The sequence below is a fragment of the Panthera onca genome, chromosome D4 (assembly GCF_046562875.1).
Source record: "Panthera onca isolate mPanOnc1 chromosome D4, mPanOnc1 haplotype 2, whole genome shotgun sequence".
Lineage (NCBI taxonomy): Eukaryota > Metazoa > Chordata > Mammalia > Carnivora > Felidae > Panthera > Panthera onca.
This window is the reverse complement of record NC_138351.1, coordinates 91,654,458-91,670,685: the sequence shown is the minus strand read 5'-3', so window position 1 is coordinate 91,670,685 and position 16,228 is coordinate 91,654,458. Positions and strand designations below refer to the sequence as shown.

Here is a 16,228-nt window from a genome sequence, read left to right as displayed (position 1 = left end):
GTAGGAGTCCCCGTGCCCTGGGGTCGCGGTGGAAGTCCAGGGACACTGTTCCCATCATGGCTGCACACTGCATCTGGCAGAGTAGGGGGTGACAGGTAGGCAAGCAGGCAGGGAGGGAGGGAGGGAGGGAGGTAGTAGGTGATAGGTAGGCAGCCAGTTAGGAAGTAGGTGATAGATAACTAGGTAGGCAGGCAGATAGCAGAGGATAGGTAAGTAGGTAGGGAGGCAGGAAGGTAGGCGGTCAGTCAGTCGATAGATGAACAGCCAGGTGGGTGAGCAGGTGTGGGGGTAGATGAACAGTGGATGATACAGTGAGCAGTAGCTGTCCCATCTCCCTGGGCTGTCACTTAGGCTCAGTAACTTAAGGACCACACTCCCGTCCTGCGGCTGCTGTTTTGGTCTTTATTTCCGCCTTGCAGTCGGGCCCCATCTTAGCGGGCTGTTTGCTTGCTTGGAGGTTCCGGTGAGCACGAAGCACAGAGCCCGCCTCCCGCTCCGTGGGGGCTGGTGGCTCCGTGGGGGCTGGTGGCTGGGGCTCCCGCAGCTCCCCGGCCGCCCCCCCCCCCCTGCCCTGCCCCGTCCTGGCGCCTCGGTGCCTTGGTCTCCAGTCTGTCTCTTGGTCCTTGGCTTGCCAAACGGCACCTCGTTACCTGCCCGGTGTGACGGTGCAGCGCCTCTAATCAGGGTTCTCCTTGTGGCCGCCTTCTCTTTAAGTCCACGATGCTGGTGATCCCTGACCCCAAAACATACACGGGGAAAAACAAACAAACAAGGTTCCATTTGTTTTGTCTCTGTTGGTAAAGATTTCTCTCTCAAGGGGATTGTATGTTTTTCCCGATGGCCCAGCCAGAAAAAAACGACTCTGAAACTCCTTTTCTAAAACTGGAGGGGGGCTCAGCGTCTCTGGGCATTCCTCTGCGGGGGTGGGGGGGGCACTTCCGGCCACACCCCTGCAGCTCCCCTCATTCCCAGATAAGCGAGCACCACGGTTGCCCAGCGGCCCTGTCCCCCGAGCTGGGGCATGAGACTTCACTGCCTCCCTGGGGGGAGCCTGCGGAGTCAGGTGACCCAGCAGCTACACCAGCCGAGCCAGAGACTCAGGATCCAGTGCAAAATGTTGTTCGTACATCAACACATCCCGAGCGTGTCGTGTGCCTGCTAGCTTCAGGCCTCAGTTTTCCTGTCTTTAAGAATGGGGGGAGGGATAGCTGATTTTAGGGCTTCCCACATTATACCATCCTGGGTGGGAAAGAAGTGCCCAGACACCCAGAGCACTACAATCTGTGGTGGCGGGGTGGGGGGGGGGATTTTCTTGTCCCATGGAGAACACATCTGAATGAAGCCCCGGGGCATCACCGACCCCACCAGCCCAGCGTGCACGTTGCTAGCCATCAGACTGTAGACGTTTTTGCCAGTTTTGGGTGTCGGGCACGGCGCTTTGCCTCGGCACCGTTTCCTAGGCTCGCTCTCCTGGAGGAGGCAAGCCTGAAGCCTCCCTCCTGTTCTCTGGCCCTGGAGGTGTGGCGGGTTCAGGGAGGCAGAGGGATCGGCCCTGACCTGCTCCCTGGGGCCTGCAGGGGCCGGTGAGCGAGCTGCTGGCCCAAGGGTGCTGCGTCCTGTTGAGGCTTGAGAGCTGAGAGTGGGTGCCTCTGCCTGCAGGAGACCCCGAGGGGGTGGCGGGGAGGAAGCAGACCCCCATCCGAGGCCCTCCTCACGTCTTGGCCTGGGTGGGATCCTGGCAGGGCCGGCGTCGCCTTCTGGAGTCCTCCCAGGAAGCGCTCAGGATTATGCCTGCTGAGAGGTCTCCTGACGCCTGCCCTGCCCTGCCCTGCCCGTGAGCGGAGGCGGGGTGAGCGGCCCTCTCCGGGTGCCCCTCCCAGGCTCCAGGGCTGTGTGCAGCCTGAGCCCTGTCCTCAGGCTGCTCTCCCTGCAAGGACACGGGTCTGCCCAAGCTCCCAGCTTTGCGAACTGTTCCCAGTCCTTGAGGGATGAAAGCTGGGAGCAAGGGAGACCAAAAGCCCGGGGGGCCCTGCCTGCCTGCCGTGGGGCCGTCGACCCCACGGTCTGGTCTCTGGCCTGGTTCTTTGGCGGACGTGTCGCCCCGGACCCGCTCACGGCTCCTCGTGGAGACTGTCCAGGCTGTTGTCAGAAGCGAGTTCCTTCTAGGAATATGGCAAGAGGCAAATGACTTCGTCTGCAGGACACTGCCTCGTCCGGGCTCCCGGCTCTGCGGGCATCCTCCCCCCTGAGACCCGTCCTGGGCTCTCGAGGGCGGCCGTGTGGGCCCAGCAACTCCGCCCCCTCCAAGCTGCACCTGCGCAGGGGCGCTTCCCGAGCCTCCTCCCCACCTTACGCACATCCTGAGCCCTCGTGACAGAAAGGGACACCTTCCTGAACTGAATGTGCCAAGACAATTCCGTGAGGCCCTGCCACGGGGCTCTCTGAGATCATGTCAGCTCCCCAGGTCATGGCAGAACCCGTCTGGACAGAGAACCAAAAATAACTCCCTGACTCAAGCAGGGCTGGCTGCCTCCAGCCCCATAGGCCCTGCTCCTCTGCTCCGCAGCCCAGGCCAGGAGGCTCACGGTGGGCAGGACGTGGTGTAGCGGTTCAGGGCAGCCGTGACCCCGACTCTGCTGGGGACCAACCCCGTCTTCTCCACAGCCGTAGTCTGAGTTCACAGCCATGATTCACATCAGCTGCCCTCCTGGACTCTCCCCCCTGGTCAACCCCTTCAGTCTCCACTACTCCCCTCTGAGTTCGTGGAAAAGGAAGAAGGTCTGTGCCTCACTCGGGGGAGGGTGACCCTCGCTCTCTTGCTGTCCCTTGTGCTGGGCACATAGCAAAGCAGTAGACTCATGAGGATTTTCTGAGAGGAGTAATTTCACCTCTAAGTACCTGAGCGATCACTCACTCACTCACTCATTCACGGACAGCTCCCCGGGCTGGGCCTTGCGGAAAGAGCGTGAGTGCAACGGGCTTATTGCCTGGGGCGGTAAGACCGCGCCGCTTGGGTCCACGGCCCCAGGAAATGTGTGGTCGTGAGCATGAGTCAGTGGGGACAAGGTGGGCCGAGTTCAGAAGGCAGAGGTCTCGGGAAGAGGCGTGGGTTTGGGCCAAGCCACAGAGGACCGGTGGGAGGGTGGGGGGAGCCGGGGTGGGGGGGTGAATTCCAGGTGGAGGGAACAGCCCCAGCAAAGGTGTGGAGGCAGGAAGGGCCCGGCATCTGAGCCGAGCTGCGGCGTTGACCGGCTCTTTGCCTTCTGAGTATGGCGTGGGGGACAGACATCTGTTCTCCTTCGGGCAGTCATCGTCCAGCACGGGGGGGGGGGGGGGGGGGGGGGGGGGCGGGGTATGGCTGCACAGACTTGGCCGGAACTTCGGTGGGCGATTGGATAGAAACCCGCAGGCCCGCTGGGTTCCCCAAGCCATGACATCCTTGGGGGCGATGGCCCCTTTGGACTCCTCCTTCCAGGCAGGACCGCTGTCCCCTGGCTCAGCGGTGGGGAGGCTGGAGGGGTCCCTAGTCAGCATCTCCAGATTCCCACCCAGTTCAGAGAAGCTGCTGTCTCCTGGCAGCCCAGAGCCCCCAGGTCACAGGAACCCTACCGGGCAGGGGGACACCAGCCTTGGGTCCTGCTTCTCCCACGTTCCCCCTCCTCCAGACCAAACACTTAGGGAACCCCACCCTGAATCCTCAAGAGGCGCGTTAGGTGAAAAGTTGGTACGGGCTCTCCTGAGATTTCCGAGAACCCACCCACTTTTTCTTACTTCTAGTCCCTGTAGACGCTGGCTAACCTTGGACGGCCGTCCAGTCCCCTCGTCCACCCTCTCTCCTCCCACAGAGGGGGGACAGGGCCCGGCAAGCTTGCTGTGGTTCTCGGAGACCTGGCCCGCCTGCAGCCTGCGAGCCATGACTGCTGCCCGGAAGCTCGGTCTGTGAGGGGACAGTACTTACGTGGGAGAGCACACGATTGCTCCTGAAGGCGGAACAGACAGGAAATCTGGAGAAGGGGAAGGGATAGGCGGGTAAAAATAGGTGTGGACTCAAGGCAGCAGCCGGGAGCAGGGCGGCACCACCGATGGGAATTTGGAGGCGAAGCCAGCCCCGCTCCTGCCTGCTGGTGGCTCTTACCTATCCCGCCACGGCCTCCGTGCTCCTGCCAGGCACTGGGCCGCGATGTCAGGGGTCTGTCTCGGCAGTCTTGTGCGATGATGCTAATGTATATACTCACCCCGCTTTAAGTTTGTAGAGAGAGACTAGTCTCTCAGGCCTGGCCTGCCGTCCGCTTTGCCGGATTATCCTGGCTAAACTGTGTCCCCGGGTTAAGTCACTGACAATCTTCCGAAAACTCCCGGATCTTCTTGGGACCTTGCGGACCGCATGTCCGCGTGCTGATAGACTCCTATGGGTCAGGAGCGCCCTGTGGCCAGGATTCTGGAAGGGCTGAGTGGCTGTGCACACAGGCTGGTGTTCGCCCGAGAGTGGAGTCTTTGCTGGGCCGACAGGTGCAGCCTGGGAGGCCCATGGGACTGTGGGAAGGGTGCTGGGTCCCAGCCTCAGCGGTGCCGAGTGGCTGTGTGGCCCTGAGTCCGTCCCGGCCCTCAGGCCACATCCGAGGGCCCCTCTGTCCCTCTGCCCTGCTCCATCAATGCCTCCAGGGTCTCTGCTCTCAGGCTGCAGGGCTCCCCCCAGGCAGAAGGGAGCTTCTCCCTCTGCGGGAGAGGCTCGCAGGCTGTCCGGCAGAGGAGGAGCTGGCCACTCCCCTAGTCTGGTTCTGACTGACAGAGGGGTGCAGAGCAGCGGGCTCCTCCCAGAGAGGCACCTCAGGGCCCAGGCGGCACCTTGCAGGGAGCCCTGGGGTGACCCTGCAGCACGGGGCCTTCGGATGCACCCTGCCATCTCTCCGGCCGCGTTATGGGCTGGAGCTGTGGCTGAGCCCATTGCCCAGGAAAACAAGGGCAGCCGTTAGACCCAGAGGGGCGGAGGGGACCCGCGTCCTCCTGCGGTGGGAGGCTGGGGTCGGGCCGGGGGACTCACCCTTCTGCACTGTGCACTGTCTTCCAGCTTGTGGCAAGCTGACGGGCATCAGTGACCCCGTGACCATCAAGACCTCTGGCTCGAGGTTCGGGTCCTGGATGACAGACCCTCTGGCCCCAGAAGGGGATAACAGGGTAAGTGCCCCCCTCCGTCGGGCCTGGGTGTGAGGTTGTTTGGACAAGAGTGCCCTCGTGGGCCAGGCGAGCCTGTCTCCGTCCCCCGTGTGTCTGGCCCTCGCTCCGATGCCTGGGTGCCCACCTACCCAGAAAACCACTCCAGCGGTTGTGGCTTGCGCACAGCTTGGGGCCCCTGGGGGTGTGTTCCTGGGCCCAGGCAGCTTTGCAGAGGGGCCCAGGTCCCTCGCTGAGGTCCCCGTGCTAACCCAGAGCCCCAGACCACAGGGATGGGTCACTGTAGGAGGCCCTGAGATGGATTGCGGTGACCGTCAGAGCAGGTGGATCCGTGCATAGCCTCCGAGGAGGCTCGACTCTGTCTCTCTGGCTGGGGAGGGGGGTGATGGGCAGGGAGGAAGGGGCAGAGGAAGGGGACAGGGGGAGGGGCGGGGGAGGAGAGGGAGGGGGCAGGGATAGGCAGGGAGAGGGGTTGGGGAGGGGGGAGGGGGCAGGGGTGCTTGGAGTCCTTCTCTGTGGCTGCAGCCGCCCCAGACGTTTCCAGCCCCATCTCTGCTCCAGGAGAACTGTTTGGCCTTCCTTACTTTAATGACATCTCATTTGTATTTCATTTGTTATTCCTTTCAAGGCTGATGGAAACTCGTGTTCCTTTTTGATTTAGGGAAGAGGCTGTGTTCTTTTTTTTTCTAGACTTTTCCCCTGGGTAAAAACGCAGAAAAGGAGAGAAACGCAGGGCCTAGGTTGTGGTGTTTGAGCCCCTTTGGGGTGTGGGTGTGAGGGCTGGCTGGCTGAGCGCAAGGAAGCCCGCACAGAGCTGTCGCTGTCCCGCGGCCATGCGCCCCGGCCCCGCGTGAACAGGCCAGACTCCGGGGCGGTTCCTGCCCTCCCTCCCCCTTGTTTTCAGGGGGTTGCGGGACATTTGGAAACTGATCACTTTCGTAAAAAGTCTCACCTCTTCCTTCAGGCAGGATTGAGAGCAGGGGGTGTTAGAAATCCGAGACCTTCTAAGGGCCTTGTCTGGGCGACTCTAATGGGAAGGGGTGGGTGGCTTTCTCTCCCCGAGATTCCTGATCCCCCCGGCTCCCCTCCCCCACTCACACGCCTGCGGGAAGCATGAGGCATCATCTCTTGTATTTGGGACAAGGGGTGGCTCCATGCTTCTGGCACACTTCCTCCTGGGGAAGGTGGGTGGGGGACAGTGACTGTGGGCTCTCTGGGAGCCTGAGACTTGTCTGCCCACCCTCCCGCCCCCGCCTGGGGGGCCTTCCTGCCTTCCTGGCGTTCTCCAGCCCCTGCCGCGGAGGACTCTGGGGGGGCCGGCCAGGGACTGACTGCAAACCCGGGATATGCGTGCAGACACGGGTCTGCCTGGCATTTCCGTTCTGTTTCCAGAGTCTGGACAGTCAGCTGGGCCACGTCAGTTGGCAGTCAGTTGGCAAGTTTTCTGACGGTTTGATTGGCTAGTTGTTATCCGGATGGGTTTTCTGGTCCACATCCCTCGTGGCGAACCCCAGCCCTGCTCTGGGGCGGCACTCGGGAAACAAAAGCGAGGCGCGCAGGCAGGGCCCCGAGAGAGCACCGCTCTCCGTGCCGGCACCGCTCACGCTCTCAGGTGTACGCGCAGGTCCGTCAACACAAGGGAAGGTAGCGGCTGGGCCTTGACACGCGTCCCTGCCCCGGTCGGGCCTCCTGCGACCCTCCAGCCACCCGCCAGTGTGGAGACCACCCTTACATCTGCCGTTTGATGAGAAAACCCGGGTCCAGTCTCTTGCCTCAGGTCTCGGGAAAGGCCGGTCCATGGGTTTATTAACGAACATGTGCAGCAGGCTGAGTCTCCCCAGACCACGCTCTCCCCACCTCCTGCCTGCAGCCCGCCTCCCCGCCCCCTACACACACACACACACCCAGACAGGCCCTTGGGGAGCCTGGAGCCAGCCTCGGTCGCTGCGGAGAATGAACCCGAGTCGGGGGCACTGAGCCCACGTCTGACGCTGCAGACGTGCCTCTGGCCCCCGTTTTGATGTCGCTTTCCTTTGTTGTAAACAGCACCGGGCAGAGGATCTCTCTTCCCAGAGATACCACGTGTCAGGGCTCCTGGAGGCCCAGCTGTTTGCCCGCCCCGAACAGGGAGGATGGAGGTGTGCGGGGCTGTTGAGGGCTGATGCATGCTCTTGGTAATTAGACATCTATTTTCTGCTCGATGACTCAATCGCCCTCCAGGAGAGGAGGCCCTGGTGACGGACAGAGCGTGCCAGAGAGGGACGGCGGGAGGAGGCTTCGCGGGGAGCCGCCAGCAAGGGGAAGGGAGGAGCCGGGGCTGGCTGGTGGGGGCCGCTGGGCGCTGGGCATTCGGCAGCTCAGAGCCCGGCCCCCGTGTGGTTGGGGCTGCTCGGAGCCACCGCCAGCTCCCGGCCAGCCGGCTGCGCGACGCGTCCCCGGGCCCTGCCGTTGATGTGGAAGAGCGCCGTTTCGTGCGATCTGTTTCGTGTTCCCGTCTGGGGTGTCCCACACGCGCGGGAGACCAGTAACGTGCTCCAAAGGGAAACAGGAATCCGTGTCAGTGTCGGGGGCAGGCGCAGCGAGAGGCGCGCGGCCAGAGGCCGGGGGCGGGGAAGTTGCGCGGGGGTCCTTGGCGGCCGGAGGGGGGACCCATGGGGGGCTGCAGAGTAGAAGCCACAGCTTGCTGCTTCCCGATGCCCTTGCGCTGAGCTGTTAGAACAAGGTTAGCTCAGGGCGCCTTTGTGTCCTTCCTTGACTCCTTTATTAAGCACCAGCTGTGTGCCAGGCGCTATGCTGGCCTCTGGTGTCCTTCCACTGTGTCCAGATGCTGCCTTCTCTCGGCCGTGACGGGCCCACACGCCTGTGGTGGCACCGGGACTCCAGAAGCTCTTAACCCTGATGCCGGGCTGTGTCCGCCCCCCCCACCCCCAGGAGACCCCTTGACCCGATTCTGAGACCTGTTGCCCACTCTGTGGACCAACCTTCTAGAGTCCAGAACACCTTCCTTCCTGTTGGCTGGCTTCTGCCGTGGATGTCCCAGGTGTCAGTCCCTCTGTGTCTACGTCTCTTTTCTTAGGACAGAAGTCATGGGACTTAGGGCCCACCCTAACCCAGAGGCCCTCACTTGGAGATCCTTAACGATATCTGCAAAACTCTCTTTTCCAAATAAGGTCACATTTAGAGGTTCCTGAATGTGGACATATCTTTGGGGGGGGGCACCATTCACCCCACTACAAAATTGAGAGCTCCCTGCCCCGGGGGGTTCCGGGGGAGCGTAGGAAACGGCCTCTGGGCGGTGAGCTTGATCAGTGGGGGGAGAGGGCATCGCGGTGGGAGCATCTCTCAGTCCCCGGGAGCCAGGGACTTGGCCTGGCAGGTGCAGAGGCAGGCGGAAGCTGGGGAGAGTGATGGTCTGGGGGTTCACTCGGCATCAGGCCCCGGAGCCAGCAGGGAGCTGATGGCATAACTGAGGGCACGGGGGCACAGGCCACTGTTTCCATCGTGAGATGCGCTCTGAAGCAGCCTGCTGTGGCCACGGCCGCCTCTGAGCCTCTGACGTAGGAGGCCAGGGGAGGGCACTCGGGGTCACGTCATCCGTGCCGCGTTCTGTGAAGGGGAAACTGAGGCCAGGCAGAGACCGAGGGTCCGCGCCTGTATCTGGGACGATCTCTCCAGGAGGACTGGTCGTCCACAGGGCCCTTCCTCAAGGTCACTGGCGCCTACGAAGGTCAAGGTGGGTGTGTTTCTGAATTCGGCCTCGCCCGGGGAAAGATGTGTCTGCTTGGGCTCCTAAGCGGGAGCAAAAGAAACCTCGGGCCTGGGTGTCACCCACACCCGCTTGCCATGCACCACACAGGTGTGCGGCCCTCTTCCTAGGAGGGGAAGTGAGGGTTTCGGTGGTCTTCAGCTAGGGGCACTTCCGGGCTCCAGGGCAAGACCTTGCGCTCTGCGGGCATAATGCCCAGTTCCGGGCCAGGCCAGCACCCCCGTGGCTCGTCGGCCCCACCGGCTGACGCCGGGGACAGCATCACTCTGTACGGAGGAGGGTGGTCCACAGCCCCCTGGCCTCTACCCCCCGGATGTCAGGGGCACCCCCATCCCTGGGGCAGAGCCCCTCCTGGCTGGGAGCCCGGGGCCTGGCCACCTGGTGTGGGCACAGCTTCTGCCCACTGGCAGACCCACCAGACCCCTCTGGCCTCAGCTTTCTGTCTGAATGGGGGTAACAGCCCTCTCGGCACTCGGGTGGGCATGAGAACCAGAAGCGGCAGGGGGCCAGTCCCGGCCACAGAGTCCCGTGTGTGTGAAGACAGACCTCTTCCCGGGCTTCTAGACACGGCGGTGCTGACCTGGGCCTTTACCTGGGTGGCCGGCCTTGGGTCTCAGACGGAAGAGGAGTCCTCCCGGGAAGCACGAGTGCCCAGAGGTGAAAAAGGTCTCCCGCCCCCACCCGGCTGTGAATGCCAAGTGCCCAAACATCTGGTAGGGTCTGGCCTCCAGCCGGGAGCTCGGGCCTGGGCCACCCTTTCGTGGCCGCCCCACACGTTCCAGAAGCTCAGCCTTGCGGGAGCCTTGGCCTTGGACCTGGGCTGGGAGCAAGAACTCTCGAACGGTCGGTTTGTCAAGGGGACCCCCCTGCTTATCTGCTCTGGGCCGGGCCCTGGGCTGCCCGGGAGGGGACACGGGGAGACGGTCTGGCCCCACACTCGCCCTGTGTAGCTGGGGAAATGGTTTTCCACTTGGTTTGTCTAATCCAGAGATGGGTCTTAAAAATCTTGGTGCTGGGGCCAGGGTGGAAACCAGTCACGTGGGAGTGGTGGGGCCGGGGGGCGAGGAGCCCAGGCTGAGAGTCCCGGGAGGAGCCAGGCAGGGTCAGGTCCACAGTAAAGCAGCGGGGGCTCCAAGCCGGAGGGTCCGACCTCACCCGGGAGCTTTAACCAACACGCGTGCCTGGCTGCGTCCCTGGAGTCCGGTGTGATCTTTCTGGGGAGTGGGCGTGCCCCGGGGCTCAGAGGGCAGCCGGGTTCCAGGCTCTAGGGGCTCAGCTGTGGGGGTTCAGGACGAGGCCGGAGAGTCGAGATTCCGTGTGAGCCTGGGGACGTGGAAAGGAGGGAAAAGGCATTCCGGTCGGGAGAGGAGAGTGAGGAGAGGTGCCCTCTGTGAAGGCAGGGACCCCTCCTCTCGGGGCCCGTGGGGCTGTGATCATGTGCCTCTTTCTGCATAGAGTGTCTTGTCTCTTTGTGGTTAAGCATTTGGCCCCTTGTGCTGATGTTCCCTCCCAGCCTAAATTGCATTTTCCAAAAGCATGGTGCCCTGCATCCAATTTGCTAATTTCCGGAAAGAAAAGGCAGTTTACAAATCCTGAGCAATTCGATGCCCGTTTCCCCCATCTCTGCCCACGGCAAGGAGGCACCGGACCCTGGGGGTCTCTAGGATCACAGGCCCACTCGTGGGGGAGGAGATGTCTGTGCTCATTCAGAGAGGGAGAGAGGCAGTTCCTGCAGGCACGGGTCAGGAGAGGGTTTGGGGGGGGGGGTGTCATTGGAGCCTCATCTTGGAATCAGTAGTGAGCTCCCCGTCTCAGGAGAGAGCCAGGCGGAGGCAGGAGGGCCACCCCTCGGCCGCGCAGTCACGGCCTCCGAAACCCCTTGATTCACGGCACTTGCCCGTTCTGATCCCAGACCCACATCACCATGGGCTGGTCTGCCGGGGGGCTAAGGGCAATAAAAGCCTCCAGACGAGACCCGGGTTTTTTGGTGTGTGTGTGTGTGTGTGTGTGTTTATCTCGTTAAAAACAGAAAGCGCACCTGCCTCTAAGCATCCGAATGGATGCCTCAGGAGCGAGGTTATGATTTTCTGTAAATTTTTTAACGCGTGTGTAATGCCATGTCTGAAAGCCCCACGCCCTTAATCTCTCCTGCAGCCGGCAGAGCCCTTGATGGATAAAGCAGCTGTCTCATTGCCAGACAGATGCACTGGGGATTGCACTAGCCCGGCAGACTTTCCTCTGACTAACTGCATTGCTTTCTAATTTGCTCCCGTATTGGTGGAAAATGACTAAAGCGTTTTGTACAAAGTCTAGACCGTTTTCGAGTCAACTGGCATTTAAGCGATAATCGGAAATCTCTTCCACCGTGGCCCCAAATGGGGGCCACGACTGGGTTTGTTATCGTGGTGGCTTGTGACACCGGGGGCCCTGCGCGAAGCCCACATTCTTCCTGGAGAAAAATCCGCCGCGTCGGGTGTGGCAGAGAGATCCCACGCGCGGCGCCCCAAACGCCAAATCGGTGCCTTCCTGCCCGGTAGGCAGGGCAGCCGTGACGGCCTGGAGGGGCGAGAGGTCCCGTGTTCGGCGGCCCCTGGCTCGCGGGGGCCGGCCCTCCCTGGCGCCCTTGGCGATGGGCCCCCACGCCACAGGAGCCGCTGGCAGCTGCGGGCGTTCTCATCCGGCGCCGTCTCGCTGGTTGGGGGTTCGTACCCTGACGGAGTCCCTTCCTTCCCCCCATGAGTGTGAGCACCTGCTGTGTACCCGGCTGGGGAGGGAGCAGTGGACACAGCCCGAGCAGAGGGCTCCGTTTCGGGCCCGGCGGCCCCCAAGCCCCCTCTGCAGGGTGTGCTCCCCCAGCCCTTCTCTGCACCGGACCCTTCTCTCCAGGCGGGGAGCAGCCCTGGGCCCTTGGACACGCGCCCTGCGGGCTCGGAGGGGGGACATGACGGGACCCCGTGTGGCCTCCCTGGTTCTCTCGGTGCCGGCCCGATGCCGGGTAGATTGAGCCCGGAGTCGGGGGGGGGGGGGGGCGCGGGGGGGAGGGGGTTGGTCCGAGGGAGGAGCCCTCCCCCCACCCCACCCCCAGCGGCTGACGGGTGTGCCCTCTCCGCAGGTTTGGTACATGGACGGCTACCACAACAACCGCTTCGTCCGCGAGTACAAATCCATGGCCGACTTCATGACCACGGACAATTTCACGTCCCACCGCCTCCCGCACCCCTGGTCCGGCACGGGGCAGGTGGTCTACAACGGCTCCATCTACTTCAACAAGTTCCAAAGCCACATCGTCATCAGGTTCGACCTGAAGACGGAGGCCATCCTCAAGACACGCAGCCTGGACTACGCCGGCTACAACAACATGTACCACTACGCCTGGGGCGGCCACTCGGACATCGACCTCATGGTGGACGAGAACGGGCTGTGGGCCGTCTACGCCACCAACCAGAACGCCGGCAACATCGTGATCAGCAAGCTGGACCCCGTGTCCCTGCAGGTGCTACAGACCTGGAACACAAGCTACCCCAAGCGCAGTGCCGGCGAGGCCTTCATCATCTGCGGGACCCTCTACGTCACCAACGGCTACTCGGGGGGCACCAAGGTCCACTACGCGTACCAGACCAACGCCTCCACCTACGAGTACATCGACATCCCCTTCCAGAACAAGTACTCCCACATCTCCATGTTGGATTACAACCCCAAGGACCGCGCCCTGTACGCCTGGAACAACGGCCACCAGATCCTCTACAACGTCACCCTGTTCCACGTCATCCGGTCTGATGAGTTGTAGTCGCGCCCGCCCGGAGGCCGAGGGTCCGGGTCCTCACCCGCGTGGAAGTCTCTGCGAAGCAGCTGCCAAGATAAGCTCACGATGCTAATAATACACTGACTTCGAAACGATCATCAGCAGCGTTCTCTCCGTGCACTTCTGGTCCGAGCAAGAGGGCGACACCCTTGGGAAGAGACCCCCCGTCTTTGCAGCTGGACCTGCAGTCCAGGGCTCCCTGACCCCCCCACCCCACCCCCAAGCGCCGCCCCCGCCCGGCCCCCGTTCCGGTCAAACAATCTCATGCAGAAGCAAGGCAATGACTGTTGGCCGGCTCTCGGCCGAGAACAACCACCGTCAGGTCGCATGGACATCCCCCCTAGATCGTGCCCAGCTCCGGTGGACGTGACCGCCGTGTCCCGACCAGGGCTCCCCCCCACCCCCGCCCCGGGCTGCGCGGGGCGTCCGCAGGGGCCGACGTAGGCTAGTGTAACTCATCCGTGACGGCCGCCGTCTCTCCACCGCGTGTCCTGTCTTAGCTGAGCTGAGGCTCGGCGTCCCCACGGACCCGCGTGGAGCGGACGGCCGCAGCGCCCACTTGTTTGAGCTCGTGTCCCCCGTAGATATATCGTGCCGCGTCCGTCTGTCCTTTCCTTGAGGCGGTAGCTCTGTGTGTTCAGTTGATGCTGTGAACGTTGTAAATGCCGTGCCGTAGTTTGGGTTAATAAGTGGATGGTTTTTGTTTCCAAAAAGAAAAAAAAAAAAAAATACTCAGTGTTCACCCTTAGAAAGAGGTAATCAAGTTCATGTTGATAGTAATCAAAGGAATTCTACTCCTCTTGTTAAATTATCTCAGTAATGTAACCATGGGTGGCAAGGGCTTGTCTGGGGAAACTCCGTTTCCAGTGGGAAAGGAACGTTCCTGAGGGTAACAGAACGCGGGACGTACAGGTTTTAAGTAGATATGAGGGGAACTTTGTACTGTCCAGTTATCTAAGGAACAATAAAGATAGTAGGAGATATTGTTCCCTTTGTCATTCCTGAGGCTTTGGAAGGGACGGAGACTCCGGCCCCTTGTGACATATTCCAGAGTCTGGGCGGTCCTCTCCCCGGAGGACACACGCTCTCCACGGGTCTCTAACCCCCATCCCCTCACCACCGCCACCAAAAGCCTGAGAACCAGCCTGGGGCTCCATGCCCCCTGGGGTGAATCTGAATGCGGGGCTGCACCACGGGACCCCACCTCACCCCGCCCTGGGGTCTCCTCCAGGGACATCTCTGGACGCAGTGAGGGACAGAGAACCTTGCGCATCCGAGGAGCCCAGGCCGACTCACAGGTGCCTGTAGATGCGGAGGGGGGCCCGGCCACACCCCCCACCCCAAATCCTTTCCTGCTTTCTTGTTGCTGCCGGAACCCCAGCGTCCTTCTGCCAGGGAGCTCAGAGAGGCCCTGACCGGTGACATCAGGAGAGGAGGGGCGGGCAGAGGGATGCCCAGCTCCTTAATTAGATCCTCGTCCCCATGAGCAAGACGGCTGTCACACCACTGCAGGACGAGCTTGCAGGGAAAGCTGGTCAAAGGGGGAGGCAGGGTCACACTTTCACGTTTTCACAGGTCTTCTGGGAGTGAGGCATCCAAACCCGTCCCCGTGACGCGTGGGAGCTGGTCATCCACGTAAGAGCCCCAAGTTTCGGTCAAGCGGTAATTCAGCCTCCAAGGCCCCTGCCCGTTCCTGGTGTGACAGGAGCCCGTCCAAGCTCATCGGGCAGGGGCTGTTCCGTAATTACAGCTGCAATTATGGGCCAGCTTCTTGGGACTGTCCCCGAATGACAGAGGGGCCAGCAAATGTACAAATACCTGTTCTGAGTTCCAGGAACAAAATAATGACCCGAGAGGTCCAGAATGGATTTGCTGTCTCCGACTGAGTATTTGCTAGGGAAAATATTCCTCCAGGATATTAAAAACGCAAGAAAAATGGTTCCATCCAGAGAGCAAATAAAACAACCGGCCAGCCACTAAATCTCCCAGATTCCAATAACTGAATATATTGGCTGATGGCAGGACATCTGTGGATGAATTTTCTTTATTAAAAGTCTGGCATGGAATCAAAACCCACGGCTCTTTGGGGGAACTCGAGGCCACGGCAGGAGACACCCAGTTCTGAGTGTGGCTGGGCCCGGGGCTTTCCCATTTCCGAAGTCCGTGATGGTTGACCCCACGCGCCTGTCCGTGGAATCTTCTGTGGCTCCCGTAGACCCACGGGGTCCTGTAGACCAGGTGGGGGGAGGACGCCCACTCTCTCGCAAGCCAGCTGGAAGGGGGTCGCGGCTGCGGGGGCAGAGGTCATCTCTGGCTCTTGGGAAGCACGGGGGCGCCATGCAGATGCCGGGTCACATCCATGAGCAGGGTCAGAAATGAAGGGCAGTGATGACTGCAGATCACTGAGCACACGGGACGGGGGTGGATGGTGGTCCTTTACTGGAACGGTCAACTGCATTCTATTCGGAGGTTCCAAGGGGAACTCGAGCACAGACCACATTGGAAGCTGATGTTGGCACCCGCCCCGCCCCCACGTGCCCCTCTGACCTCACACGCACCCTGGAGATGAGGTGACGCTCCCTGTCTCCAGATCGGGGGCCTCGGGCTCCAAGAGGCCCAGTCGTCTCTCAGGGCAGCTGACCTTCCAACCCCCAAAATGGTGTCCACGTGCACAAGACGGTGAGGACCTACACGAAGGGAGGCATCTGAATGTTCCAGACTCTTACAGGTCCCCGGAGAGGCTGAGTGGACGCTGGGGCGGGGCTGAGCCGAGGTTTGGACGCCGAGCGGTTCCTCGGGGGGAAGTGCACCCCCCCCCCCCAGAGGCCGGAGGGGGATTTGGGTCAGATCCTTGCTCAGCCCCCTGTGCTGGTGTGGCTCCGAGCGACGTGGCAACTTTCACTGAAAGAATCAAGGCCAGGAGGAAGTGGCCGTGGGAACTTGGGCGCCACAGGGCGGGAGGCTGGATTCCCCGGGTGCACGGGAGGGGGCTTTCCGGGGCCTGAGGAGCCGGGAGCCCGACGGTCCATCCGATGCTGAGCGCGTTGGGCCTGGCGGAGCAGAGCTTTCTCAGTGTGAAGGGGCCACGGCAGATCCACTCACCATCGGGTAAGGTGTCCCTCCCTTGGTGGCCCAGACCTGCAGTACGGAGGAGGCCGTCTGGAGAGAACAATCTCCATTTCCTGAGTAAATTGTTTCCAGAAGGGTCTCCTGTAATTTCATTTTCATAAATCTACTGTTAGAGATTGTTTTCACAGGCTGTGAGGACAGGGAGTCCTTCGGAGCCAAAAACGAGGAGAGGCCTCACCCACACCCACTCTTCTTATACGAAAGGTGCCCCGCCTCTACATTCCCCTGCCCCCTTGCTGTCCTCGTGTAGCAACTTCTCCTGAAGGCGACATTGGGAGCACGGGACTGTGCCCTGCTGCTTGGCACTGCCGTGTGACGTCCCATCGCGCAGAGGTGACACGAAGTGCTTAAATCCAGAG

At 61.7% G+C, this 16,228-nt stretch overlaps 1 protein-coding gene across 4 annotated transcripts in view; it reads left to right on the top strand.

Annotated features, from left to right (window-relative positions):
• OLFM1 (olfactomedin 1) overlaps window positions 1-13,726 on the top strand; it is a 36,910-nt gene extending 23,184 nt beyond the window's left edge. For all 4 annotated transcript variants that reach the window (XM_078436290.2, XM_078436291.2, XM_078436293.2 and 1 more), the window contains 2 exons: window positions 5,069-5,175; window positions 12,051-13,726. In XM_078436290.2, coding sequence (XP_078292416.1) covers window positions 5,069-5,175; window positions 12,051-12,725 — 782 coding nt within the window. In that variant the 3' untranslated portion in view covers window positions 12,726-13,726. The remainder of the gene's footprint in view (window positions 1-5,068; window positions 5,176-12,050) is intronic.
• Window positions 13,727-16,228: the final 2,502 nt, after the last annotated feature.